The sequence below is a fragment of the Kalmanozyma brasiliensis genome (genome assembly GCF_000497045.1).
Source record: "Kalmanozyma brasiliensis GHG001 unplaced genomic scaffold PSEUBRA_SCAF1, whole genome shotgun sequence".
Lineage (NCBI taxonomy): Eukaryota > Fungi > Basidiomycota > Ustilaginomycetes > Ustilaginales > Kalmanozyma > Kalmanozyma brasiliensis.
In genome coordinates this window covers 134766-161994 of record NW_015961948.1, presented here as the reverse complement: position 1 = coordinate 161994, position 27229 = coordinate 134766, and the positions used below count along the sequence as shown (strand labels likewise).

At 58.0% G+C, this 27229-nt stretch overlaps 10 protein-coding genes and 2 non-coding genes across 12 annotated transcripts; 5 read left to right on the top strand and 7 right to left on the bottom strand.

The window, feature by feature from the left end:
* Nucleotides 1–1878: 1878 nt before the first annotated feature.
* On the top strand, nt 1879–3075 carry PSEUBRA_000072 (Aspartic peptidase; the record flags this gene model as incomplete). Its single annotated transcript, XM_016435697.1, has 1 exon — nt 1879–3075. One exon carries the CDS (start codon nt 1879–1881, stop codon nt 3073–3075), a length of 1197 nt encoding a protein of 398 aa, XP_016294686.1.
* Nucleotides 3076–3651: 576 nt separating this feature from the next.
* On the top strand, nt 3652–4925 carry PSEUBRA_000071 (uncharacterized protein; the record flags this gene model as incomplete). The annotated part of the gene is made up of 2 exons (XM_059464435.1): nt 3652–3785; nt 4226–4925. 2 exons carry the CDS (start codon nt 3652–3654, stop codon nt 4923–4925), a joined length of 834 nt encoding a protein of 277 aa, XP_059321021.1.
* An 861-nt stretch (nt 4926–5786) lies between these two features.
* Nucleotides 5787–7325, bottom strand: PSEUBRA_000070 (uncharacterized protein; the record flags this gene model as incomplete). Its single annotated transcript, XM_016435684.1, has 1 exon — nt 5787–7325. The coding sequence occupies one exon, from the start codon at nt 7323–7325 to the stop codon at nt 5787–5789; it is 1539 nt and encodes a 512-aa protein (XP_016294685.1).
* Nucleotides 7326–9080: 1755 nt separating this feature from the next.
* On the bottom strand, nt 9081–9184 carry PSEUBRA_006426. Its single transcript has 2 exons — nt 9149–9184; nt 9081–9115 (listed from the first exon to the last, which is right to left on the bottom strand). It is a non-coding gene; the product is annotated as a tRNA-Gly (tRNA).
* Nucleotides 9185–9446: 262 nt separating this feature from the next.
* On the bottom strand, nt 9447–11426 carry PSEUBRA_000069 (uncharacterized protein; the record flags this gene model as incomplete). The annotated part of the gene is made up of 1 exon (XM_016435682.1): nt 9447–11426. One exon carries the CDS (start codon nt 11424–11426, stop codon nt 9447–9449), a length of 1980 nt encoding a protein of 659 aa, XP_016294684.1.
* Nucleotides 11427–13389: 1963 nt separating this feature from the next.
* On the bottom strand, nt 13390–14367 carry PSEUBRA_000068 (Rhodanese-like domain protein; the record flags this gene model as incomplete). Its single annotated transcript, XM_016435687.1, has 1 exon — nt 13390–14367. The coding sequence occupies one exon, from the start codon at nt 14365–14367 to the stop codon at nt 13390–13392; it is 978 nt and encodes a 325-aa protein (XP_016294683.1).
* A 1856-nt stretch (nt 14368–16223) lies between these two features.
* Nucleotides 16224–18049, top strand: PSEUBRA_000067 (General substrate transporter; the record flags this gene model as incomplete). Its single annotated transcript, XM_016435702.1, has 2 exons — nt 16224–16431; nt 16500–18049. The coding sequence occupies 2 exons, from the start codon at nt 16224–16226 to the stop codon at nt 18047–18049; spliced, it is 1758 nt and encodes a 585-aa protein (XP_016294682.1).
* Nucleotides 18050–18394: 345 nt separating this feature from the next.
* PSEUBRA_000066 (Hypoxia induced protein, domain protein) lies at nt 18395–19152 on the bottom strand (the record flags this gene model as incomplete). Its single annotated transcript, XM_016435679.1, has 2 exons — nt 18395–18861; nt 18978–19152. The coding sequence occupies 2 exons, from the start codon at nt 19150–19152 to the stop codon at nt 18395–18397; spliced, it is 642 nt and encodes a 213-aa protein (XP_016294681.1).
* Nucleotides 19153–19657: 505 nt separating this feature from the next.
* On the bottom strand, nt 19658–21245 carry PSEUBRA_000065 (Amino acid transporter, transmembrane; the record flags this gene model as incomplete). The annotated part of the gene is made up of 2 exons (XM_016435685.2): nt 19658–19919; nt 20002–21245. The coding sequence occupies 2 exons, from the start codon at nt 21243–21245 to the stop codon at nt 19658–19660; spliced, it is 1506 nt and encodes a 501-aa protein (XP_016294680.2).
* Nucleotides 21246–23352: 2107 nt separating this feature from the next.
* PSEUBRA_006425 lies at nt 23353–23457 on the bottom strand. The gene is made up of 2 exons: nt 23421–23457; nt 23353–23388 (listed from the first exon to the last, which is right to left on the bottom strand). It is a non-coding gene; the product is annotated as a tRNA-Lys (tRNA).
* A 400-nt stretch (nt 23458–23857) lies between these two features.
* On the top strand, nt 23858–25462 carry PSEUBRA_000064 (Etoposide-induced 2.4; the record flags this gene model as incomplete). Its single annotated transcript, XM_016435709.1, has 1 exon — nt 23858–25462. One exon carries the CDS (start codon nt 23858–23860, stop codon nt 25460–25462), a length of 1605 nt encoding a protein of 534 aa, XP_016294679.1.
* A 353-nt stretch (nt 25463–25815) lies between these two features.
* PSEUBRA_000063 (uncharacterized protein) lies at nt 25816–26922 on the top strand (the record flags this gene model as incomplete). The annotated part of the gene is made up of 1 exon (XM_016435711.1): nt 25816–26922. The coding sequence occupies one exon, from the start codon at nt 25816–25818 to the stop codon at nt 26920–26922; it is 1107 nt and encodes a 368-aa protein (XP_016294678.1).
* Between the last annotated feature and the right edge of the window lie 307 nt (nt 26923–27229).

The following is a 27229-nucleotide window of genomic DNA, read 5'->3' as shown; positions in this document are numbered from 1 at the left end:
TCCGGCGAGTCAGGGTCAGCCGGCGCTTTGGCCGTCAGGCCTTCGGCATGAGCACTTGCCTTGACAGCTTCATGCAAAGCCTGCATCATCTGCGCTGACGACAGAGTTGACCTTATGTGAGCATGTAGGCTCTTGAGATTGGGATATGAAACATTCGCACGGCGAGTGAATCGCGTTGGCGAGACCCTTGAACCAACACTGAGAAGAAATCACGGCATATGATCCGCGACCTCGAGTGTGTCTCAAGCCAAAGTCAAACTCGAACTCTCCAATCTGCCAGATTCGCCCACAGCGCGAAGATCTGCGGACGGCACAACATTGCAGCTGCTCAGCATCCATCATGATGAGTGTAAGCGGGAAGGAAATGCCGACGGTCAAGTCCGATGGGGACGGCAGAGCCGAGGTGGCTTCACACGCTTGGCCTCGGCGAGTACGGGTTTTCCTCCTTTCCCACGAGTTTGCCCCTTTGAACCCTACGCTCGCGTGTTCTGGTCAGCACTTCGCCCAAGCGAGCACGATAGCTCAACACGTTCGGTCGGCCAGCTTCCGAGAACTCAGCATTGTATCGGGCGAAGAAGTGTGGTGCATTAGCGTCGTCTCGCTTGAGCTAGGTTCGTATTCCGGGTGGGACGCTAGAATAACGAGACGATCGTCTGCGTGGCATGGTGGAGGAGAGCGTCTCAACCTGCGGCTGGGCGGGTGAGCGGAGAATAGACATGCACGGAGGATCTTGAGCCGGGTTATCAATCGCTCGCCATCGACTCACCCCGCATTGATGATGCGGATTCAGATGACAGCTTTCAAATGGGACCAATCAGAGCACGAGGCGCCATCCCAAAGAACATCGACGGACGGACGTCTGCAAGCGGAGCAACCGAAACGCTATCAACGAGCGGCCTACCAATGCCGTGACGTGAGCAGCCGAATCGTGTCCAAGGTCAACCCACATTCAACTCCGACAACGTCCAGAAACAGAGTTTGACGGCACTCGCTCACTCTGTTGCCGCCGAAATCACCGCATTTGCCTGCGGCTTGACATCCTCCGATCAGACTAGTGCACTACCCTGCTCAGAGTTGAAGCCCAGCTAGCCGTCCGTTGACAATGCGCTCTTTTCTGTCACTGCAGCAGCGATGGAACCTTCCGCTCGAGTGTCTCATCCTGCCATGATTCGCCTCACCCGCGGCTTGACAGCATCGCTGAACCCGCCGACAGTTCATGCAGACCTCACCCTCTCCTCCACAGCAATCCCCGCCTGCACAATCAGACGTGCGCAGCGTATTCCAAGCTCAACCTGATGCGCCGACGGCAGCGGCGGCAAGAGCAGTCGATTGCCGCTTCAGCCCCTTCCGAGCCTGGACCCACCTCGCTTGCAACGCACCTGCCTTGCTGCCCTCCAGCAGACCCTGTCTATCTGCCTGCCTGCGCATGCTCCTGAGCTTTGCTTAGTCTCTTCCCCTCTCTTCTCGTTAGGTCCTCGCTTAGACCCTTGCAATCGTGACTTCGCAGAAGGCATCTCCTTCGGTTCACAGGCTTCCGATCCTTACAGCTGAGCTCAACGTAGCGTGGGAGTGAGACGTTTCGACTTGTTGGCTCACCACTGACCCAGATTTCCGACAAGGCAGCTTTCGAGATTCTTGCGCTCGGTGTGCTTGTGATCGCTATAGTGTATATGCCAAGTCTTCCCCCGAGCTCCTTGCTATTCTCAGACTCAGCATTGCACCGAGGTCGGCGTCTATAAAGACGACGCAGATTGCGACCCTCTCCGACCCTCCTCATCCCACCATTCCCTCGTCCTTCTTCTCATCAGCTCCGCTGTTGCCCCCATAGACGTCCTCTCACACACCTAGACTACCTCTTCTCGCCACATACCTCTCATCATGCAGCTCAAGCTTTCCTTCGTCGCCGGCCTCATCGCCGCCTCGGCCCTTGCCACCGCCGCTCCCCTCGAGCAGCAGGAGCGCGGCATCAACATCGATATCTCCAAGCGCGCCAAGCTCACCGTCGATGGCTCCAGCCAGATCGACTGGAACAAGGTCGATGCTCACATGGCCAGCCTTCGCACCAAGTACGCCAAAAGCTTTGCCAACTACGAGAAGAACACGGGCAAGGTGCACTCGCTCAAGCGCGATCTCCCCGAGCACCTCACCAAGCGCGCCACCGGCTCCGTCGCCCTCACCGACCAGGAAGGTGGTGAGCTGTGGACCGGCACCATGGCCTACGGTACCCCATCGCAGAGCTTCCCCATCGACTTTGACACTGGCTCTTCCGACACGCTCGTCAACCCTGGCGCTTACACGCCCTCGCAGTCGTCCACCTCCAAGACCAACGGCGACCAGTTCTCCACCTCTTACGGTGACGGCACCACCGCCTCGGGCACCATCTACACCGACACGGTCCACATTGGCGGTCTCAACGCTGCCAACACCGCCATCGGTGTCTCGAACCAGCAGTTCATCGACTCGTCCGAGGGCTCCCAGGGTATCTCTGGCATGGCCTTCCCTCAGCTTGCCGCGTTCGGTTCCAACTACCTGCCCTACTTCTACAGCCTCAAGCAGGCCGGTGTCGTCTCGTCGGGCAAGTTCCAGTTCGACCTTCGCACCTCTGGCTCGTCTCTCTACCTGGGAGGAACCAACTCGGCCAAGTACTCCAGCACCCCCGTTTACGTTGGCATCGACTCGAACCAGGGCTTCTGGCAGGTCCCCGCCACCGTCAACACTCAGAGCATCGACTCGATCGTTGACACGGGTACCACCATCATCGTCGCCCCCACCTCCCAGGCCAAGACGCTCTTCAAGCAGCTCAACCTTCCAACGTTCACACAGGACGGCAGTCTTTACGCGTACTTCAACTGCAACTCGCCGCCCAAGGTGACGTTCAAGTACGGCTCCTACAGCAAGACCCTCTCGGCTGCTACCACCTCGTTCGGTACCACCAACTCCGGCCAGTGCGTCCTGTCCGTTGCCGGCTCTGACCTGGGCCTCAACGCCTGGGTCACTGGTGACTCGTTCCTCCAGAACGTCGTCGCCATCTTTGACACCGACAACAACCGCGTCGGCTTCGCCAACAAGGCTTGAACCGATCACAAAAAGCATAATGTAACGACGGCCCGCAAACGACTCTTTCACGTTCCCACAGGCGCTAGTTCGGCAGACGAACAGCCCCCCCACTTCTGACGTTGACTGTTTAGCTTTCCCATAACAATCAATGCCAGAATCTAGATACCTTCTCACGATCATTTGCGTCTGATGTGCTGTGAAGCTTGCTCAATACTGAATTCCAGCAGCGCCCGAGTGGCGCCATCGAGTCGAGTGTGACACTGGTGTAGCCGCCTGTGGGTCGAGCATAAGCAGTCGGGCTCAATTTTGACAATCCCGCGGGCTACCCGCGCACAAAGCTTTTTGCAGGGCCAGTGTGTTCAGCTTACGGACCCGTAGCGATTCTCCCCGGCCCCGTTTGGCGTTCGCCCTGAAAGCTTTCTGCGGCATTGGCAGCACGCGGAGCGACAGTGAGGCACGCTATCAGCAAGCAGAGGCTACCAAGGGCAACAGCTCTTCGCGTGAGGCGGATTACCACGATTCGTCTGGCTCAGCTCTTTGCCAACGCCGTCCGGGACTTCGGCGATAGCAGCTCCGCTCCCGCTCTGGCCCGCTATGGCTAGGGACCATCCGCAACAGAAGGGCAGCAGCTCTGCGCGCAAGCGCCCGTCCACAGGCACCCCGGTGCAGAAGGGGCTGGTCGACGAGATCAACCGCATCTACGGAACGCTGGTGTCAGCTGCGAGAAGGTGAATCGTGCCGCTAGCAAGACGGGTTACCACGATCGTCTGGCTCGGTTCTTCACGGACATCGTCCGGAGCTTGGAGCTTCCGCTCCCGCAGCATCGTCGCATTTTTCCTCAACAACCCGCTGCCTGGCATGCCCGTCGATATCGCCAATCTCAACTCAGTCGAGGCATTTGTGCGGAACCACGTCTCGACTAGGCACAGGGTGCGGCTCGGCATGGTGGCGCAGCAACACGCAAGAGATCTGACGCTAGTACCATCGAGCCTCGCTACGCTCAGGTGCAAAGGCTCGACATGACCATTCGATTCTGCCTCTTCGTCCGAGAGGTGCTTCCCGCCTTTGCGGCTCGTGGCCTCACCAAGCATACGCACAACCCGTAAGAGGATCCGCGCGCGTACCATGACGTGCCTGCCTTGGCAGAGCGCCTCAAGCTCTTCCCCAGCCATGAGGTGCTCCAGGTCAGGGGCAACAACCGTCCTGACAGCCCGGTGGCCAGAGTTCCCAGGGATACGGTCCGAAACTGGAAGCTCTTCCTGCTCCAGGGCATCATGCGCTACATGCAGGATCAGGAGCGCGACATCAACACCATCGAGGCATGCTACAAGCGGGTCGTCAGAGCATCGCCCGATGGAAAAGAGGGGATCTACTACCAGATCTCCGACCACGTCGCATACCTCATTCACAGGTATGATCTCCCAAAGTCGACAAAGGTGTCAGGTGCCTATGGCGAGGCCGAGGTCTCCCTGATCCTCAACGACATCTTCAAGCGTCTTCTGGGTGGTTGTCGCAGCGATGGCATGCTGCAAATCATGGCACTTGTCCAGACCTGCTTCATGACAGGCTTGAGGGCCGGGTCTCTCCTTGCAGCCGACAAAAAGGACGAGAGCAAGCGTGGCATGCGCCACGAGGATGTCAGCTTCACGTCCGCAGCCCCGGGCGGCTGGACTCTCCAGCTCCTCATCAGGCACATCAAGAACTACAACAATGCCGCAAGACACCATGCAGGTCAAGGTCCGGATGCGAGCCCTCGAGAACCCAACCAACATCCTTCTCGAACCTACAGTGGTCTATCTGCTTCTCCTGATGAAGCGAGGAGCCTTGCATACCGATGGTCCCAACGGACCAAAGATCTCGTGTCTTGACTGCTCGCATCTCAAGCCCATCGACTCGTGAGGGTAGGCAAGGAACCCATGTTCCGCACCTCTGCTGGCGATGTGCTCGAGTCCAACGAAGCGTCAGCTCTTCTCAGGACCTACACCAAGTCTGCCGCCTGCCCTATGCATCTTTCCACAGGATGAGACAGGACTTTCCACTCATTATAGATCGGCAGCGGCGTAGCTCGAGAGCTTATGCATCACGGTGTTCAGGCCGACGCTCTCAACCGCAACTACACGGGCGGTATGGAACTCTTCGACCTCGTTGGCATTCCCACTAGTAAAGTCGATTGCATTGAGTGCGCGTTCACGGTTCGGCAGACCACGCGAGTGTGTTTGAGCAGTCACTGCGTACGTGTGTTGACGAACACGCCGTGTCCGCAATTGCGTTTTGGCAGGCCGTGCGTTTCTGTGTTGGCGGGCAGCGCGTGGGTACTTGCGAGTTGGCAGACAGCGCTTGTGAGTTCTGACAGACAGCGCGTGCTCGTACCGACGGTCACAGTGTGTCTGCGTTTTGAATCTGGCAGACAATACAAAAGCGTGATGACGATCACAACGGGTCTGCAGATGGGACTTGGCAGACAGCGCTTGTGGATTGTGGCTGTCAGTGCGTGCGCGTGTCGACAGCCGCAGTGCTTCTGCATTTGCAACTTGGCAGGCCATACCTGTGTGTTCTCGCCGCATCACTCAACATTGAGCTTCGCGCACAGCTCAGTCACGCTTCACCTCATGCGCACACCCTCACCCAGCCCGTGCTTGCACTCACTTCACTTCGTGTACATCGGACAAAAGACAATCATCCATATTTCGAACAGCAAGAATACATGTTTGGAGCGAGAGCGGCCCCCTTTACACGAGCGTCCTCTCCCTCGGGCTAGCCGGCTGCTCCTGAGCAGCGTCGACAAACGGATCCTCGTCGATCGATACGAACGTGGCGCCGCTGGTCGAGAGTCTTCGGAGGCTGTTTGCGCGCGAGACGCTGTCCTGGCCGGGAGGCTGGAGGTGGTCCTCGGCGTCGTTGTACGTGGGCACGGTGACGCGAGGGATTCTGAAGGTCGACGTCGAGGGGGAGGGGCGCATGGACCTGGTTGGCGAGGCGAGGGGGGAGGTGTTGATCGAGGGCAGCTGGAGGGGCAGGGGCAGGGTGAGGGCGGAAGCTTTCGCGGCGCGCGTGTCCATGCTGGGTCGGCCAGAGGGGTAGGCGGGGATGGCATCCGGGTTGCTCGTTGTGCGGTGGAGCGAGAGATACGGCGAGTAGGGAGAGTGCGGCGGCGATGCGGAGGACGTATCGCGCACGGGGGGTGCGGGGAACAGGTTGAATGGCACCTTGACCACCTGGATCTCTGTCTCGTGCTCCTGGTCCGAGGAGGGGATGTAGACGTTGTTCAGCGAGTAGTTGTCCATGCGCGAGGCGGCGCGCGTGGAGAAGGCATCCGACTTGCGCGGGCTGAAGGCGTCCGACTTGCGTACGGAGCTGACAGAGTAGCGACCAAGAGTGGCGGCATCGAGCGTATCGCCAGAGGCGTGGAACTTGGACGAGAAGCGGTGCGGGTCCGTGGGCGACGTGGGGCCGCCAGCGGCCTTCTCGGACAGAGCGAGCGGTCGCAGCGGAGACAGACGGTGCTGGCTACGGCTGAGCTCGCGCGTTCGTCGGCGCGACTGACACCAGCGGAGAAGCGCAAAGAGGACGGCGAGCAGGAGGAGGGCACCAATGACGGCGCCGGCGATGGCCCCCTTGTTCATGCTGTTACCCTGCGGGAGGGTTGCAGTCGAGGAGGAAGACAGAGTGCCAGCTGCTGCCGCTGCCGAAGACGAAGTGGACGCGGCCACGGATGCCGGGGCTGCAGATGAAGCGGGTACAGCGGACGCGGTAGAGGTGGAGCTGGACTGCGATGTCGAGGTTGCCGTCGTAGCGGCCGAAGCCCTCGACGACGTAGAAGTGGCGACAGAAGCACTGCTGGTGGAAGAAGAGGATGCTACAGTCGACGAAGCGACGACCGCGCCGAGCGAGCTGGAACAAGCGTCGAACGTGAACACGCGCGGATCGAGATCGGAAACCTGCACAGCGGCAGAAATGAACGAGGTGGTGGCGGGGAGGAGGTCGCCTTGCTGATCGGCCAGCGCGACACCCATTCGATAGCTGCCACTCAGCACAGTGTTGCCGAAGGGCGTGACCATGCTGTACGTGCCCGGTTGGGGAAAGTCGCCGAATCGAGAAGCGGTGTAGCTCAGCGAGTAGTTGCGTGCTGGCTGCGTCGTAGTGGTGAAGATGAGATTGACGTAGGACGCAACGGTCCATTCGCTCTGCGAGAGGGTGACCACCCAGTTGAGTGCTGTGCAGTTGACAGACTGGACAGTCATGTCGAGAGCATGTACCTGCATCGACATGGCTGCGATGAGCAGCGCTGTCCAGCAGCTAAGCCGCAACGAGCTGAATGTCGGCATCACCATCGTGGCAGATGGGCTGTGGTGATTGCGATCGCAAACGTGGTGATGGTAGGGACGTCGAAGGTGGTGGTGGTGGGAGGTGGACGAGGTGGCAGTAGTCGCAGAGCCTTATTGAAAGGAGTAGCTGGCAGGCCGAGCGAGCACGGAACGACGAAGGACGCTGACGAGATGCGCTACCGCGTTCGTTCCGTCCTATCGGCTCTGTGAAGTCGGATCGTCTTTGGCGCTACGCCGTGAGCACAGATTTTTGCGCAATGGGGAAATCGCCCGCTCGGGGCAAAGATCTCGAGAGTGGTGAGAAGGCGATTGATCAAGAGGAGGAGCGATGATTCTGCCGCTCGTCACCTGTCATGCCGATCATCAGGGTGAAGCAGTGGTGAAACCTGAAGAGAGCGCTAACCTAGAGAGGAAGGACGCTGTGCTCAGCGGGAAGGGCCAAAACCTCCCCGCAACATCCCGTTGCTTTTCCGTAGTGCAAATAGGCTCATACGGCGGACTGTCAAAAAGGGCCCTTCACATGCGGCAGGCGAGGGAAGACCCTGTCTCACATGCCGTCTGAAGCTACGCCTCATGAGACCCAGCCTCGTGGATCTACTGCGCTTCTGTCTTGCTTCCCGTGTCTTCGATGCTGCTGCAGCTGACACTAGATTCGTTTCCGTTGTCTGCTGCACAATCGATCGTCTTCATCGTCGATCATCTTGCCCTTTCGTGTTCGTCACCATGGTTCACTAGTGGGCCTTGGCATGTCAAGCATAGCGGGTCAATCGTGTTTTGGCAGCTTGCAAGTGATGATCAACATGGCACCTCGCGTGTTTACCCTTGTCGTCTGTATGCATGCACTTTGGGACAGACGGCCGCCTCGGGTAGCGCTGTGTGGAACACTGAAAATCGATCTTTTTTTGATCTGCAGGCTTTTGAACCCTGCTTTGCCTCCATCACGAGCCACCATATCAGCCCACAGTGAGACTTGGCGTCAAGGCTGGGGAAACCGATTTGAAATAGCAAGGCACAACACGAGTCTCTTTCAAAGCGGGCAATTACGCGCTCTTGCGCCCTCAGCCTCGCTTGGCCCGCGGATCTCAAAGCGGTTGAGACTCAGATCAAAAAGGCGGGATCTCGCATGTCCACTCCGTTCAGCCTGGCTTGACCTTCAGGCTCGATATCGATGGCAGGTCTCGCTTCCTCGTGATGTAATGGCGGCGCAGCATAGCTTGGTCAGCTCGACATCTGTCCATATGGCCGTGTGTCCAAGTTGGTCTGGTGGTGGCGATTGCGACTCCGTCTATAACTGCCGGATGCAGGTACAGAATTGCCCCGGAGTCGCGTGTGAAGCCATGTCCTACGCCTTCTAGTCTAAGGACAGTTAGCGTCGTCGCTTAAGCTAGACCCTTGAGACATGTTCGATCGTCGATCCAAAGCCTCGACGGTTGACACGATCAGCGTGGGCAGGTATGAGGCTGCCCGATGCTTCGTAAGCCCATCGTAGCCATTGCATCGCCTGCTTCGAACCATACGAGTCGACCTCTCAGACAACAGAGGGGGCAGCTTCGCAGCCATCCAGCACAAGTGCTCATGATCAGCCTTAGGTCGCTTCGCGAGAGGTCAAACGTTGCTGCGAGGAGAACAGAAATCATCCGATAGCTGTGCTTGCCAAAATGCAACGAGAAAAGCAGGTTGCAAAAAGGCAAAAAGAAATGCATTGACGGGGACTCGAACCCCGGTCGAGTCGAATCGGTAGTCACGCCTTGTGCAGGCGATGAGTTTGGCAACGACTCATGATACCCCTACACTATCAATGCTGGACATGAAAGGACTGAGTATGGCTGACATTATATATGGATATTGGCTGGTATTCCCTCAAGGGCGAGAAGGTGGGCTTACTGAGCATGCCGAGGATCTGACGCACTGAAGATCAAAGAAGAGAATTGCGCTTGTTCAGAGAGAAGAGCCCGAACCGCTTCTTGAATGCGATCGGCTTCTACTGAGCCCATGTACTTCTCAAATAGAATAGATTTCGCGAAGACCGATGCTGAGGGGTATACATGAAGCAGCATGATGATTCTAGCGCGCACCACCGTTCAAGAAGCGATCCAGGTTCTCGATCACTCCCAACGCTGCACGACCGATAGTTGTCGCGCTCTCCTTCGCTGTCTCCTCTCCATCATCACCTTCCATCTGCTCGAACGAGAACTGCTCCGCTGCAAATAACCCATTTGGCAGCCTCGAGACGCAGCCTCGAATGGTCGCAACGGCCTCCTGAATCGCTTGCGCCTGATCCGTCGGCAGGTGGACCCGGAGCAGTTCCAGATCCTCGAGCAGATCAAGCGTGTCGAGTGCGATGTGCAATGGCTGGTCGGGTCGCAGAGGTGCCTGTGCGTGCGGCGAGACGAGATTGTGGGCGAGACAGGCGGTCCACAGCTGCGCGCGCAGAGTTTGACGCGTGAGATCGATCAGGATCGGATCTGCTGAGGGGTCGAGCTGCAGTGTGGCGAGCGAGTCGTGCAGCGCAATGGCTGCGGTGGCCGTCAGCTTGGGACAGCTGGACGGCACGCAGAGGGAGTCGAAGCAAGTGACCAGGTTGGAGAAGCGGTAGAGGAGGTCTGCGCGGATGCTCGGGAAGCCGAGCTTGGCGATGAAGGCGAGTGGCTCGGAAGGCGATGAGCGGGGTCGCTTCGATGGGATGGCATCGGACGACGATGTGCACCTCTTTCGCGAGGGCTGGACCTCGTCCATCTGACACACATACCCATCTCGCTGGCTGGCCCACCACCGCTCCGCCCGCACCAACAGCCCTCGCACCTTGCCTTCTTCTCCAGAGTGCGCCCGGTCTAGCCCCAAAATTTTCGCCAGCGTCACGGCCTCGCAGAATCGGAAGAAGCTCGCGTCTTTCCAGTCAGCACCCCTTGTCGCGTCATCGAGGTTGTACAGCGCCAAGGAGAGGAAGAAGCTCGTCAGAACGCCCTCGGTCGTCGGTGCTTGACCGAAGTTCACGCCTGCCCCACCTCCTTGGCGCACCTGCAGGATCTTTTCTATCAACGCCATGGCGTGACTGTTTGGCTGTGCCTTCGAGCTTCGTTCCGATATTTGTGGCATGACAAACGCCTCATTTTCGCTCTCTCTGTTGCTATCCTTGCGAGAGCGAGATGCTGGCTTGGGGAGGATGAGCCCCATGCTGCCGAGCAGAGAGAGCGACAGCGCGAGAGCGGCGAATTGCGCATCGTGATCGTGCTCCTTCCGTCCCAGCCGCGGGTAGACGTACGCCCTCGGCACAATCCCCGGACACAACTGCTCGTAGATGTTCTCGTAGAAGAGCGCTGTCCTCTTGGTCAAAATCATGGTGTTGAGCGGATCCTCCGCCTCCAACTTGCAACCCTTCAGCTCCTTTTGCGGGGAAATCGGCTTGAGCGGCGCGTTGAGCGTCGCAAAGCTGTTCCTACGACTCGTCAGGCCGAGCGAGTCAAAGATGTGGCCTGCCCACAGACGCTGTTTCGTCTGATGATGCGATTGAACGTGGCCGAGCATGGAGAGTTGGTCGGCAGGTGAACCTTTCTGTTGAGGATCCCAGTCAACTTCTTCCGCAAGGATCCCCAACAGGTCTAGGCCGGGAGTGGTGACGGTGCCGGCAACCATGTCGGGAAGCGTCGAGATGGACGATTTGCTGGAGGAGGTGGACGGAGTGACGTTCGAGTTGACTAGGTCGACCAGCGCCGTGATCGGTAGTGTGGAGGGTGGGTAGGTTGAGGTGGACACGGAGAGGAGCTCGGAGTAGGCAGAGTGGGTGGATGAGACGGGCGCTTGCGAGTCGAGCAGCGTCTGAAAGGACGATGCGAAGGCGAGGAGGGTGGGCGGGTCTGGCGAGATGCGCAATGCTTTGGGATATGGCTGTCTGGTGTGAAGATGCGATGCTGATGTTGGCGGGGAGGCTGATTGCGGTGACGGAGGATTGAGCAGACTCGCACGGTCGAGGTATTCGTGGTGCGCGACGCTGGTGCGTTTGTGCGTCGATGAAGATGAAGCGTGGGACGTAGCGATGGGCGCCATGCCGCTAGCCGACGATTGCGCTGATGGTCGATGGAGAGGAGAGCGTGATAGATGGTGAGGAGGTGCAACTCTGCTCAGGCATCGAGATGATGGTGGTGTCGTGCAGCAAACGATGCGACGACTGGGCTGCTGATCGATGCGGAGCTCTTGTCGTCGGGGACAGAAAGACAAAAGTCAAGAGTGCGAGCGAGAAGAAAGGAGCAGCTCATCGGTTGACCGAGCGGATCGGACCAGGCGCACCGACGAGCAGCGATATACGGCAGATGAGGTGGGCAAAGGCGGTTGCACTGTGTCAGAGCACGTGTGTGGGAACCATCACGAATCACAACGGTCAAGTCGAGAGCTTAACGCTGTTGTGTGGGGCCCGGGTCCAGATAGCCGGAGACATCCAGACGAGCGCAAGGCTTTGTGAGAGGAAGCGTGGGATAGCCGGCCTCCGTCGAGCGAGCCTCCCCCGCTTTTCCCAGCTTGAGCACCGAAGCACGCCCGCAGCGGTGCCTGACCGGCGATTTCTTTTGGCCGAGCTTCTTCCCATCGCTTTGCCGCCCACCTTTTGCGCTGATGACAGCTGGCGATTCCAACCCACATTGGTTCTCACGCCATTGACAATGCTTTGTAGCGCGCCATCGCGCAATGAGTGGCTTCATTCATATCGATTGATAGGACGAGAGATGGCCGTCGACGTCGATTCAGCGGCCTAATCGAGTTGACGTGGGGTTCGAGGTGAGAGGAGATGACGGACCGACAGGCACGCGAGTGTGAGGCAGACGGAGCAGGTTCGGAGCGCGGCCAACACCTGTTTTTTCAAAGTCCGTCGAATTTGCAGCAGAGGTCGACGACGACGCGCTTGGTGTGCGCCGTATCACGGAACTGCACATCGACGTCGGCTATCCAGATCTCGACAATGCCGTGGTGGGTTGAAGCTCGATAACTTATATCGCGAAGGGTCGAGGCGATGCAAGGCGCTGGCAAGCGGAATAGACGGCGACGAGGATCGTGATGGTTGCGCCGCTTCGGTGACCAGCGCTATCATCCCGGTTCTGCCGCGGAAGCCGCACTCATCTCCAGACCCCTGCGCGACCGTCGATTGGTCGATTTAGCCAGCTGACGATGTGGTATGACCTACGAGGCAGAAGTTGCACCGAATTGTCGTTTCCTTGAGCAGGTGAGCTCGCTGCAGTCTGTCCGCTGACTCGTCACTGCATCTCCCCCGGAATCACCGGCAACCGGCCGGCCCACACAATGCTTTGAGTTTGTCCGAAGATGTCCCTTCTTGCCCTAGGTTGACCCGAGTCACGCCTACTTAAAGCCTGCACATCTTCCGGAAGATCATCCGCGCGCAGCCTTACGATGGACTCTCAAGCCTCTACGACGTAATCTGTCGAAACCCCCCCCACAACGACCGGCAACCTTGCATGTGTACAGCAGAAACAAGGTCCGCCAATCAATTATCGGTCAACTCGTCACAGCATCGACCTGTCGATCGAGCCCAAGCCACACAGGCGGACGTCTGACGCATCTTGCGCTCGAAGGCTTGAGCTTCGCTCCCATCTCAGTAAGCTCACAATGAATCGATCGATCTCTGTGGCTCTTTCAGCATTCGGATTGCCAAGGCGCCGGCCAATTTCTCCAGATGGTGCTGAGGATTTCGGTCTGTCCTCGGACGATTCTCTGTCTCCCATGGATTCACGGACGGCGGATTTTCCGCGCGCGATGCTTTCAAGCCGACAAGGAAGCACATACCTCTAGGCTTCCTCTCCGCAACATCGTACAGGTGTGAGATCGCCATTAAAGGCTGACGACCATACTTTGGCCTGCTCGTCTGAGGCTGGCGTTGGGGCCGAGTACAATTCGCGTTACGGATGACCGGAAGGTCGGAATTGGACCTTCCGCCTCCTCGAACAGCAAGCATCAGCAGCGTATCACTCGCCTTGTATGAATTTGATTGCCTGCGACGTCGCCATCATACATTCTTGTCAATGGGCACGCCCTCCCCTTCTCTCGACGCCCACCCCATCCAGCTCTCGTCGTAGATACTGCTCTGTACGCCAATCTCCTGCAGCGCCAACCAGATCGCCGCCGCCGTCATGCCCGAACCGCACGTGTTGGTCGCTGCGAGCTCGCCGCCGCTCGACGCCTGTCGCAGCTTATCCAGTGCTTCTGTGCCGCCGACTGTATCGCTCAGCGTCCTCCACAGCTCGATCTGATCCTTGAGCACGGTGTACTGCTTTCCGTCCTTGCCGGTCTCGGTCTTGAGAAGGCTAGGGAAGGGCAGAGAGACGCTGTGCGGGATATGACCTGACGAGAGACCTGGTCGTGGTTCGGGATCTGTGCCGTCAAATCGTCCTTTGGAGCGAGCGTCGAAGACGGTCTGGCCGCGAGCACCCATTCTTGCGTTTGCGACCATTTCATCGAACGAGCGGATGATACCGTCTTGCAGCGCTGGTTCCGGATACGTTGTCTTCGATGCAGACGTAGGCTCGCCTGATTCTGTGGGCAGGCCGTGGTTGATCCACGCCGGCAGCCCGCCGTTGAGCACAGAGACGTTAAGATGGCCAAATGCTTTGAACGTGAACGCTGTTCGTGGCGCGGAGAAGACTCCATGCGTGTCGTACACTACAACGTGCGTATCCGGCTCGATCCCGTGCTCGCCCGCCGCCTCAGCAAATGTGGCTGGCGTAGGCATCATGTGGGGCAGATTGCGGACGCTTTCGCCGACAGTAGCGACCTTGTCGACATTCCAGAATTGCGCTTTGGGCAGTCGTGGACCGGCCTTGAACTCTTCAAAGGCGTTTCGAGGCGGGTTGGTGTTGGGCATGAACCATGTTGCGTCCAAAATGCGAAGCTTCTTCGAGTCGGACTTGTCTGCTTCGATGAGCGAGGCTAGTGCCTTTGGTGCGATGACGAGAGGCACGGTGGGTGGTCGCGCCGTTAAGCTCATGTTTCGAGAAGATGGCGCCGTCCGTGTAAGCAGGCTTGATGGAGAGAGGCGAGCTGTTCGAGCTGCTAGCATGGTCAGTGTCGAGTATGCGGTGTGACCTGTATGTAAGAACGAAGCGTGAAGGTGAAGTGCGAAGATCTTGAGTGGCTGGCCCAAGCACGGTCAAGTGGAGCAAACCGCTTCAGATCGGGCCAAAAATTTCAACTTTGATCGGCTTGTTAGAGCGTTGCCGGTGAAGCGAGCCGCCGTTCGAGATCATGCTTTCGCTTGCGATGATGTCGCTAAGCGAACCAACACCGGCTCCTAAACGGTCCGATCCCTGGAGTGACCACATGCTAGTCTGATAGTACAGCGAGTCCCCCGCAATATGATACGATAGCCACGCATCCTGAACGTGGGGAATGCGGGGTGATGTCGAAGCCATGAACAGCCCATTCATGCAGCATGAATCTTTTGAGGCCAGCTTCGGTCATACCGGGCTCAGTAGAAGCGAGCTGGACCCCCGCGGGACATGCGGATGTCATATCGCAACACAGACCGTAGATTCTTTCGACGTGTGACCGCGGCGGCAGAGGGTCAGGCAGGGCGGAAGAACTTTGAGGATACCGGTTGTGGCGGTACGGGAGATCTGCCGAAGCAGCGGGGTTTTGAGATGACCGGTCCGATACGGAAGGCGCCAAGCAGCAGACAAGCAGTCTCCAAAACGCCAAGAAATACCGAAAAGCATGAGCGTGGGGAAGCCTCGGTGTGACAGCCGCAAATCTCTCCGTTGAGTCCCTATAAGAGTCGCTCGCCCCCGCGGGGTCTCTGCTCCCGACCGACCAAGCTGAGCCGCCGTGAATGCACGCAAATTTAAGCGAAGCCTGCAAGCCACACGATTCGAACCACACCACAAGATTGACTTGTTCCACGCAAATCGTCGACGTCGCACTGAGCTTAGCGGCACGAAGCCTCATCAAAACATTATGCTCGAGCATGTACGATGGGCAATTGTAAGCATGCGCGTCCGAGCATCTGCGAAGGCGCCGCTGCGGTCGTACATGAACGGACGAAGCTCGTGTGTTTTGTGTCAAAACTCTATTTGTGTGCAGAAAGGACAATGGAAAATTTGCAGGGCACGGTCCCGAGTGCAAGGGTCTTGACAGCGGCAGTCCCTCGTTTGGGAAGCGGAGCTCGACTCTATCGTGGGCTTAGCCACCCAACCGCCATCCTGCTGCCCCACTTTGGCTTGCTAGCGACTCGTTGTTCTCGCATCCTGACACTCTGCCGGAAATCTCCGTTCGACGCAGAAGACCTTGGCGTTCGGTAATCGGCCATGCGTCGAGCCGTGCCTCTTTAGCCGACAGACCCGTTTTCGCTTGGTGGCAAGGATCCGGTCCTGTCTCCGCGTTCGCTTAACACTTTCCCCCTCGTCGCATGGCTTCTCTTCCCCACACCACGATCTTTCTCCGCTGCCGCACCCTCTGCAATCCGCGTCGGTCCGCATCATACAAGACCTGCCCGCGGGGGTGGCTTAGTTTGGTCCTGCATCCCTTCCCCGCAAATTGGCTCTAGCTCATGCGTGGCGTTGCGACACTGCTTCATTGGGTCCCACACGCATCGCCAGCCTCTGCACCGTTGCATCAGTCTCAAGGTGAAGCTTTTGCATCAGACTCGCACGGCGCTCGACTCTGTTTCATCGATCCTCGCCCCGCTCGCCTCTCGCCCCGCCTTTGTTGCGCTGCACATCTCGGGTACGTTCCTGACGACACCTCGCCTATTCGTCTAACCCGACAGGGTATAAGAGGCTGTCGACATACCCTTCAGTCCTTCCCCCGCTCTTCACCTTCCCCACTTCCCCGTATCTCCACGCCACCATGTCTCGTGTCGAAACCAAAGGGTCCCTGTCCCCCTCGGAGCAGGAGCACGCCCTCGCCATCACCGTCCACCTCTCCTCCGCTGACGATGGCTCCAAGCGCCGATTCGGCTTTGGCGTCCTCGCCGAGGACCTTCGGCAGCACTGGCGTGTCTATCTGCTGGGCATCTGTGCCTCGTTCGGTGGTCTCCTTTTCGGCTGGGATACAGGTTAGTTTCTTACGATACGATTGGCTTCTCTGCATTGAAAGGAACTGACAAAAGATAAAACCATACAGGTTTGATTGGTGGAGTCCTCAACATGCCCGCCTTCCAGCGCGACTTTGGTCTCGCCAATGACCCCTCCAAGCTCGCCGCCTTGAAGGGCAACATTGTTTCGGTCTTGCAGGCCGGCTGCTTTTTTGGCGCTGCGTCCAGTTTCTACCTGCCCCACCGCTTCGGTCGTCGCAACGCGATGTTTATCAGCGCCGGTGTGTTCCTCGTCGGTTCGGTGATTCAGACCGTTTGCCGCCTTGGAAGCCAGAGCGCCGCCTCGGCCCTCTACCAGCTTTACGTCGGACGCGTGATCGGCGGTATCGGTGTAGGCCTCGCCTCGTCGGTCGTGCCCATGTACTTGTCGGAGTGCGCGCCTCGATCCATCCGCGGTCGCCTTGCAGGCATGTATCAGCTCCTGATCGTCACAGGTATCTGCTTGGCCTATTTCGTCAACTACGGTATGGTTCAAAGCTACCCCGACAAGAACTCTAAGGCCATGTGGCAAGTGCCCTTCGCTCTTCAGTGCCTCCCCGGATTCCTTTTCGTTGTCACCCTCTGCCTCCAACCCGAATCACCTCGATGGCTTGTCGAGCGCGGTCGCCACGAAGAGGCGCAGAGGTCCCTCGCCCGCATCAACCGCGCCCCGCTCGACGATCCGAGCGTCGTTGGAATCCTGCGCGAAATTCAAGCAGATCTGCAAGGAAAAGCCGGTCTAAGCATTCGCCAACAGTTCCGTATGGCCTTCTCCGACCGTATCACAACCTACCGAGTCTTCATCGGCGCCCTCCTGATGTTCTTCCAGCAACTGACCGGCACGAATTCGATCAACTACTACTCCCCTCAGATCTTTAAGTCGCTCGGCATCACGGGGCAGTCTGGCGGCTTGCTGGCGACAGGAGTGTACGGTATCGTCAAAATCATCACGACGGCGCTTTTCATGGCGGTTGCGATCGAGCAGCTGGGCCGCAAGTGGTGTCTGATCATTGGCGGCATTGTGCAGGTGTTCTGCCTTCTGTGGGTTGCGATCTACCAAGCGGTTCGACCCAGCGGTCTCCCCGTCGATGGCGTAGCCTACCTGACCATTGCCATGATCTACCTCTTCGTGGTCGGTTACGGTCTTGGTTGGTCTTCGGTGACTTGGGCCGTGTCCGCGGAAGTGGCGCCCAACCAGCTCCGCGCGCTCGCCATGAGCGCAGCCACCATGAACCAGTGGTTCTGGAACTTCGTCATCGCCCTCATCACCCCTCGTGCGCTCGAACACATCAAATTCGGCACCTTCATCCTCTTCGGTGTCGTCACCTCGTTTGCCGTCCTATGGGCCGCCTTCCTCCTCCCTGAATCCAGCGGCATCACGCTCGAACTCATGCACCGCATCTTCGAAGGCAACCTTGTCAAGCGCAGCGTCGACGATCTCAGCCCCAAGAAGAGGAGGGCGTTCCGCGAGCAGCTCATGCGCGAGGTCGGTGGCACCGCAGACGGCGGCGCCGTGCAGGAGCTCGAAAGGACCAAGTCTACGAGCAAGGACGACGATGTCGTTATCAAGACTGCCACCAGCAGCGACGGCGGCAGGTAGATCAAATGTGTCGGGGTCAATGCTCAATTTCAATGTACTTTTACGCGTAGCGATGTCAAGGTTGCTTTCATGCATGATGTGTGTGTGCGTGTATGTGCCGATGGCAGTGGATCACAGCGACAGACACTTGAACGAGCGACGCAGCCGCACCGAACTCTGAAAGGACATTTGTATCTCGTCAGTCCTCTGCATGTCGAACAACGTACTCTCTACCCGTGTGGTTTGCCGCCGATCTCGCGCATCATCAACACCGCACACACTCATAATCGATGCACACCTCATCCTCCACTCATCTTCGCCTCACGAACAGTGCGAAAACAACACGTCCATTCAGCTGTGTATGCATCAAACCTGTCTCCTAGCATCCTGACCAATGGCGCTCCTAGCGCGCCCCTGCCTTTCTTTCTTCATCTGTTCCAAATCCACCACCTCCTCCTTGCCGAGCAGCGCCTCTTCCAAGCGCTTATCGTCGTTCAGCTCCCGATCCAGCGCCTGGCCGACACGGCCTTCGAACTCGCTCCTGTCCTTGTGGGCGCGCTCATCCGCGCGGGTCTGCTGCCACACCGTCGGCCCGCGACCTGGTAGCGTCGTCACTGCGCCCTGCGGTAGCGGTGTGGAGGAGGTAGCTGGTGGTGGGACGGGGGTGGAAGAGGCGGCTTGTTGGCCGTAGTAGAACGAGCCCAGGAGAGCAGCTAGGACGGTGAGACCTTGGAAGCCGACACGCCAACGAAGGGCGCGGTTGAACTGATCTCGGTTGCCCGAACGGAGGTGGTTGGATGCCGCGATTAGCGCGCCGCACGTCAGGAGTGAGCCTGTAATCGTTGCATCAAGGCACGATTCGAGTTGATTAGGGAGCACAAAGCAGTGGAAGAGCGGAAGAGTGTCAGTGAAAGAAGAAAGGCAGAGTGAAGGGGCAGGTGAAACGTACCGATGGGAACAAGCGGCTGCTCGCGCATCTTACGGAAGAACTTATCCTTGGGCGCTTCCGGTAGTTCAGAACCCAGCATTGCTGGCTCGGGAGCATTCGGCCCAACGGGAGAGGCGATGGGCTCGCCAGGTCGCTGCTGCTCCTGCGCTAGTTCGGCGTTTGGCATCCCCGACATTGCTAGCGTGACTCGGTGTGAGGTGACTTCGTGCGGATTGGAGGTGTGTGCTGGATCGAAGGTCTCGCTGGCTGCTTCTGTCTTCGATGATGCGAGAGCTGGTGTGTCGAGAGACGAGTGTCGGCGTCGTCGGGAGGTGATGAGCGTTTGACAGGAAGCTGACCAAATTGCGTTGAGGCAAGAGAAGAAAGTCGCTGCAGCGAAGCGGTAAAAAGTGGAGGTCCCCGATACGCCTCAGATCGGGTCTGCCCCTGCTCACACGAGCAGCTGACCTACCTCATGTTGATCAAGCCCACACACAATATCCGTTCAAGGTACATTCACACACGCACCAGCAAAGATGAGGCTGTAAGGAGTCTATGCTGGAGCCGATTACGTGAGTCCGCGAGCAGGTATGCGAGGGTACATTACAAAGCATTAGAAGGGGTAAGGGCATGATGGAGAGCGTTCATCGACAGGCCTTGGCGCTGCTTCCTCCAGGGAAATCAGATCCTTTCGCCTCTACTTAACCGATGGGCGCGCACGTGAACGATCCACCCACGGTGCCCTTTGCGTACTGATCTTTGATATCCTTGACCGAGGCGTAGGTGCCGCAGACGAGCACAAGCAGGCCGAGGACAAAGACGGCGGCGTTGACGATGCTAAGGATGATGTTCCAGCGTGTGGCGTTCCACTTGCCCTCTTTGATGAGGAGGAACCACATGAGCGCCGGGAAGTAGAAGGTGAAGCCTGAGACAAAGAGGGCCGACATGATACCGAGCAAATCGCTGTACGAGAGGAGATAACGGGAGAAAGAGTCAGCATGCGGTTCTCTCTCGCCACGCGAGCAAGCGAGCGACTGCCCCTTACCTGAAGAAGGGAATGGCCTCAGCGATGATCCAAGCCGCCACGGTGATCACAGCCACAACGGCGAGCCAGGTGATCCAGCCCATCTTGGTGTTGATGTAGCGAATCACCGAGTCTTTGAAGATACGGCCGTGGATGTAACGCGCGATGACGGTGGTGTTGATGGAACCCGAGATGAAGATGACGGGCAGAGCAATGCCAAAGGCGATCTTGGAGAGCGTCGGACCCGCCGAGAGGAGCGCAGGAGATTGGACGCCGGTGCCAACAAAGGCGTAGACGAGCGCACCGGTGATCGTGTAGATGAAGATCTCGATGATGCCCAGCGCGTAGATGCTCTTGACATAGTCGGTGGGGGTGTGCATCTCGTCCATAAACGAGAACTGGCACATGGCGAACGAGTAGGCAAAGACAATGTTGGTGAGCGCGACCCAGGCGTCGGCGAACGTGGTGCCTTCCTTTGGCCAGGCGGACCATTCTGTGAGCGTGGGAGTGACAGAGGCCTGATTCTTCCTGACCCCCGTGCCGATGATGACGATGCCAATGGCAATGATGATGGAGGCGAAGTCGATGTATCCGAGGATGGCCACCTCGGAGAAGGAGGGAGGCACTGCAACGAGGAAAAGGATGATGGCCGAGATGATGCCGAAGACGAGCGAGCAGATGGCATTGTCGCTGAGGTTGAGGAAGGCGATGGTACCGGTTAGGCAGTGCGAGCCTACGAGAAGCGTAAGCTGGAGGACAAACATGGCGCCGATGAGCTCGTAGCCAAAGCGGCCCATCATGAGCTGTCCGGCGTCGGCGTAATGCGAGACCTGCGGGAACTTGACCTTGACCTGACCGACGATGTAACTTGTGTAGATGGCGATGAAGCCGATACCGACGCTGACAAGGACACCGGCGACCATTCCGAGCGTTGCGAACGCCGAGGGAATGGAGAGCGCGCCCAGAGCGATAGCTTCGACGATCAAGCAGATGGTGAGCTTCTTCCAGCCGAGGCGATTGAACTTGTGGTCTCCTGCCGAGCGCTTCTGCTGTTCAAACATGTAATCCTCCTCGCTGCGGTACTGCTCTCGCTTCTCGCCGAACATGGTCTGCTCCACTGGCGAGGTGGAAGAGATCTTTGCATCCTCGACGTGAGGCTTGATCGAGTCGTGATTGGCATTCTTTTCGACGTCGACGGTCTGTGTTGGCGAGACGGAGCCGCTGGAGCGATCCTCGAGGGGGGAGTGGTGGCCTGTTGAAGCCATGTTGTGCGATGCGATGACTTTGAGATGAAAGCGAAGTCGTTGGTTGAGCGAGTAAGGTGGCTGATGTGAAGATGTCTGCGTGTCCCGACCGAGGATGGTATGGAGGGAGGACAAGAAGTCGGGTGTAGATGCTAGAGATAAGGGTGAGCCGCAGGGGCGATGGGGACGGTGGTGGGAAGATGAAAGGAGAGGGGAGGAGCGGGCGCAATCTGGATGAACAAAGACGACGACCAATGAGGGGGTGCAGCGAGGTCGTTCGCGCTTTGTGCCGAAAGGTGGGCGAAAGATAGCAAAGGAGCTTCTGCACAATGCATGCTCGAGCAAAGCTTCAAATGGTGCCGGTTCAAGCCAGGCTCTTCGTCTTCCAATCTGCAGCTCGAAAGACTGGTCGTCTGACCATCGAGTGGGGGGCAACGGCGCAGAAGCATTAGCAAGCTGCGCAGCCTCATTCGAGCACTCGAGCTGTCGAGCACACAGTGTGGGGGAATTGGCTCTTCAACCGCCCACCATGCTGTATCGTCACGTTACGCTTTGCTTCGGCTTTGACATCCTTCCGTCGGAGAAACTGGGGGAGAATCCTTTGTAGTCACACCGGCTCAACTCCAGAGAGCTCATTCAGCGCGCCTTGAAAGAGAAAGAGAGAAAAGACAGCCCTCGGAAGAGAGCCGAGAGCGAAAGAGCATCATCATTATTGCCTTGTCACAGTCCTCGCTTATTCGGTTGCTTTCCTTCTCGACAGGCGGCTACAACTCGAACGAAAATCCCGCCGACCGTCGGCTTTGTTCTTCGCTTCGCCCTCCTCTGGAGCAAAGCGCAGACCTAAAGAGTGATTATTTTCCGAGATGCATGCAACCCGATGATGCAGTTCTGCCGCTTGAAATTTTTCCAACTCAGCAAAGCAGCGGAACGGCTCAACTTTTTTTTTTTTCCTGTGACAGCTAGCCGCGCAGCGACGGCCCGCATACCAGAGCGGAGCTCGCCGCGTCATCCCGACTTCATCATCAGGCTCAAGCTCTTGATATGGGCGTCACCTTCCAGCGAATCATTGAGTGCGTGCTTATCTCTGTTGGTGGGTTCATGCAGCTAGAGGGGCCACAAGTGCGAGATGAAGAGCTTGACAATGGCGCAGACGAGTCACGAAACAACAACCGGCGCAGGAAGGGCAAGTGAAAGAGCCTTGATTTCCTGCGATTGGTCAAAACAGCATGGTCATGGGAAGCTGCCTCGAAAGTTTTGACCCTTATGCGAGAAGACATCGGATCGCAAAATTGGCGCCCAATCACCGTCTAGAAGTGACCCGAATTGCTGCATGCTCCGTTTCGATTTCTCGTCGGCTATGGATCTTGGTGCCTTCTTATTGGCGCTTCGTCGTTTGACCTTGCATCCTGATCATGCCAAGACGTCTCGGACGTTTACGGCCAAGTTTCGGCGGCAGGACGGACCTCAATGATCTAATGGACGTGCAGCGATAGAGGCAGGGTCACGAGCCTACTCGATCAGCTGGCCTGCTCAAAGGGTTCTGCGGGGTCTCAGCGCTTTCGACAACCCCTTTTTGGTCAACGAGGTCGGTGACGTTGTTCGCATGAACGCTTCGACCGCGGGCTCAAGACAAGAGAGAGGCGATCTACCTTTTCCCGAATTCCAGCCCGAGACGCCGGTTCGAGACGCAACAAAATTCAACCGCAGTTTGAGCTGGGCCTGTCCCTGACCAGTCGGCGGCGGCATGTGATCTCATCTTCTGACGACTGGCTTTCTCTTTCGGTCGTCTGATCTATGGTATCGCGAGGTGGAGCCCCTTTTGATAAGCACACATCATCTGCAGTCGTGATCAGACGATGACGACGGCATGAAAGGGAAGCGCAAGAGCCTGCAGAGCTGCACACGGAAACGGAGAACTCCGCCCTCTCTTGTCGGAAGTCGTCTTGATTGACAGCCTCGCCCGTCTGCGAACATCTCCAGACCCTCCATTATTCCAACAGCGTGCAGAACACACATGACAGCAGCAACTGTATCTGGGAGCAGGCAGTTCGCAAGAGGGCTTGTCCAATTCAAGCTGGCAAAAAGGGCCTCCGAATGGAAGGCCTCAAAAATCAATAGCAAAAAATTCCTCCCAACGTGGGGCTCGAACCCACGACATTCAGATTAGACCGAGAACATGCTCGGAAACCCTTGTAGTAAGAGTCTGACGCTCTACCGACTGAGCTAGCCGGGACAGGATACTAGCGGATTCATATGATGTTGATATGATCACTTGTTAGTTTGTGGTAAGAGCGCCAGCTAAATTTAGGCTCGAGAAGAAAGGGTCGAGCACGCACAGTCCTCCTTTTTGTATTCGTGGGAGGCGCTTTCATCTCTCGTCGTCCACCATCACTTTCGCTGCGGCGTCAAGGCGGCACCGCTCCACGCACTACATCATCGCATCGCTGTGCGATCACGGCGGTACAAGGCGGCTCTCCCACAAGTGCGCAGCCGCTACGATCATCTGAACGACGAAAAGCATCAACTCATAGCAAGGCAGGTTCTACTCCAACGGCGCTCGCATTCCAACTCAACCACGCAGAGCACACGCAGACAACGTTGACATACAGCTCCAAGACCGACTACGATCCAAAATGCTGGGCGTCCCGGCCAACAGCCGCGTCGCGTCGAGCGGTTTCTACCATCGACCCAATGCAATGTCGGTGTCCGACGTGGATCTCGACGTCGAGGGTGGGGGAGGAGGGAGGATCGATGAGATCTACGACACTGGCCTGCCGTGGCCTCTGGGAACAAGCGCTCGTCCAACATCTTGGTCTGCGAAAGGTCCTGCAGAGCGCATTCCGCGCATGCCGTTAGTCCAGAGTCTGCGATGCCACCTCAACTGGGCGAGAGCAGGCTGGTGGGATGGAAATCGATGGCCAGAAGCCTTCAAGCTCATCGCCAGCTCCAGCGAGATCCGCAACGGCGTCCTCAAAGGCCTGCTACTCAGCGGTACGATCGCTGCCGTCGTATTTTTCTTCGAGCTGGCCTTCTTTCCCAAGATCCTCTTCCAGGGTCCGCCGGTCAAGAACGTGCAGAACATGGCAGAATCCGGATCGATTGTTGGCGGGTTAGGCAACGTCTTTTGGTTGTATCCTCTCATAGGCGGAAGCTACCTCCTCGCCTCTTCGTGGACCTCCGACATCGCGCAGGCTGCCTACAAGCTTCGGCACGGCCACGTCCGACGTCTCACCCTGTCCAATCCATCGCTACCTCCAGGCACATCGCGGCGTCTGGTGCAGGAGATCTACCGAATCATCCTCATCCTCAACTACACCATCCTCTACGTCCTGCTGGGTCGCATACCCTACCTCGGTCGACCACTGTCCTTCTTGTTCATGTGTCTTGTCGATGGATACTACTGTTTCGAGCAGGCGTGGATCTCCCGAGGGTGGTCGCTGGATCGCAGGATGCGCTACTGCGAGGAGAGGTGGTCGTACTTTATCGCGTTCGGTCTGCCGTCCACTGCGGTGTCCTTCTTCCATCCGAGCGGACTGCTCAACTTGATGCTCTTCATGCTCGTCTTCCCGTTCTGCACGGTGCTAGCGATGCTCGCCGATCCTCAGCCGCGGATCTCGGCCTCCGGAGCCGTCGCATCTTCCTCCAACGGCTTCGGCGTCGGCGGTGGGTCCGATTACGCCAACGGTCCCCTTCATCGACTCGTCCCCTCGCGTCTCGCCGTCTTTTGGCCCACGGTCAAGCTGCACCGCCTCGTGCTCCAGCTCTTGCCCTCGTTTGCCGACGCACCTCTCGCACCGTCCGCACAGGCCTACGAGCGGAGCGCCAATATGTACGGCAGGACCGGCGACCTTTCCACCTCCAACTCGGGCGGCTTTTCGGTCAATGGAGGATTCGGAGGCTTTGGCACGGGTGGGAAACGAGCAGCAGAGATGGTGGGCGGTATCTTCAACAATGGCAGCCGCAGCAACCTCAATTCGGGGCGCAATTCACCCACAGCGTGGTCGGCGTACGGTGCAGCCCCTCGATCGTCTCAGGAAGCAGCAAATGGTGGGGCTGCGATGGGCGATGCGTACGGTCAGATGAAGGTGGGCGGCGGTGTGCCCGGGCTGGCAGGGTCCGCGACAGGGACGTACAGCAACTCGGGACAGAACATGTATGCGAGACCGTCGGCAACGGCCAAGGGCCCTCTAGGTCCACCACCAAAAGGTCCCGCCGCGAATCATCGGAAGGCAGACTAGAGTGGCTTCATCTGTCACAATGCAATGGCGCCTTTGCTCGATTGATGCGACGGTGTCCGTTCACGAGTGGGTGATGAGAGATGAAGCGACAACTCAAATTGTGTTGATCACCGAGGGATGGTGGCAACGAGTGGGATGAACGCCGCAAATGAAGGTGGAAGGTTATGAATCAGGGGTTTCCCGCGGCTCGACTTAGCTCTAAAGCATCGACTTCGAATCTCTCTCGCTCACTGTCCAGCATGGAATGCACGACGGACTGCGACGATGGAAGATGCCTTATAAGGAGCGCATTCGTCGAATCAGGTCAATCGTTTCGACAACAAGCTTGCCTACCTGCCTTCCGATCACGCAAAATGCTGGGTCCCATCCGCCACGGTCTTCTGATCAGCCTGCTGCTGGTGGCAGCCATCGTCCCCTCCCAGACAATCGCCAGCCCCCAGCATTTATCCACGCACCTTTACAAACGCGACGATGATGGTCGCGATTGCTATAAAAAATTCGCCAAGGATCCGTCCAACTGCCCCATCATCAATGTCGCCTTCTTTGCCGACACCAACTGTGCCACGCCTCTGCCGCTCGCACGCACCACCCCTCGTGCATTGATCGAGGGCAACGAGCAGATGCTCTTCGATGGCACTGTGGCGCATTCGCTCAAGCGGCCATTTGGCTCTCTCCGCATCATCGCTGCGGCCCGTGGCATGGGTCTCGGCTTTGCCAAGGGTGAAGAGTCGGACACGGTGGTCCAGAACATGGCGTTCATGTCGGCTGCTCGGACGTTCGAGGCGTTTAGCAAGAAGGAGTGCGTGACGTTCCCCAACCTCGACGCGAGTCAGGTGGGTGTGTGGACGGCGCGACAGGAGGCCTCGCTCAATGTACAGGGCTACGTGTGGAACCCGGACAACATCCCGATCAAGCGCACTCCTCAGTACTCCACCGACAACGCGCTAATGAAGACCAACTCTCATCGCAGACGCGGTTCTCGCCGCGTCAGCACGGGTGCCTGTGCCGTCTGCCTCGAAGAGGCTTCCTGGGGCGGCGGCGGTGTGCTGCTCATGTACACTACCCCGGACTGCACCTCTACGCCCAAGAAACAGCTCTACAGCACCGTCCAATGCACCCCCCTCTCCCTCACTGACTTCCGATCCTACAAAGCCGTCCAGCCCCTTGGCCCTACCATCGACACGATCTTCAGCCCCACCTACTACGATGTGGGTCAGACCGGCTACCATGCTTGCGCGCACCAGGACGTCAGCGCCCGACCCTTCAAGCCGAACGAATGCCAGAAGATGGCTGGAGGGGACATGTTCGTCGGTGTTTATGGCCTTGATCCCGACCCGAGACTCGTCCAGCCTGCTCTGAGCCAGGGGGACAAGGTGTTAGCCCAGGGCCACGGCAAGCTGCTGTTGGGCCCCAAGCCGGGCTCGAAAAGTCCCTCTGGGGTCAGGTTCACCGGCCCTTGAGGAGTCCCATTGGCGCTGCTTCCATCTCAAACAGCTCTTCTTTCTGCTTTTCCACAAATATTCTAGCAAGGTTGTCATGTCTTCGAGGCTGATGTGTAGTGACATGCAGAGTGAATGTCGATCCAATTTGAAGGCGCGATGCAAGAGGGCAGGCTTTTGCAGCCCGCGATCGTCGCTGACCCAACCGGCAGGAACGAGGACTTCCTAGTCGAGCAAGTGGGAGCGGTTCCGTATCCTTTGTATCGTTCAGGAGGCGTGTGCTGAGCAGCACGTCTACTTTAGATGTCAAAGGTCACGGCCGTCGATG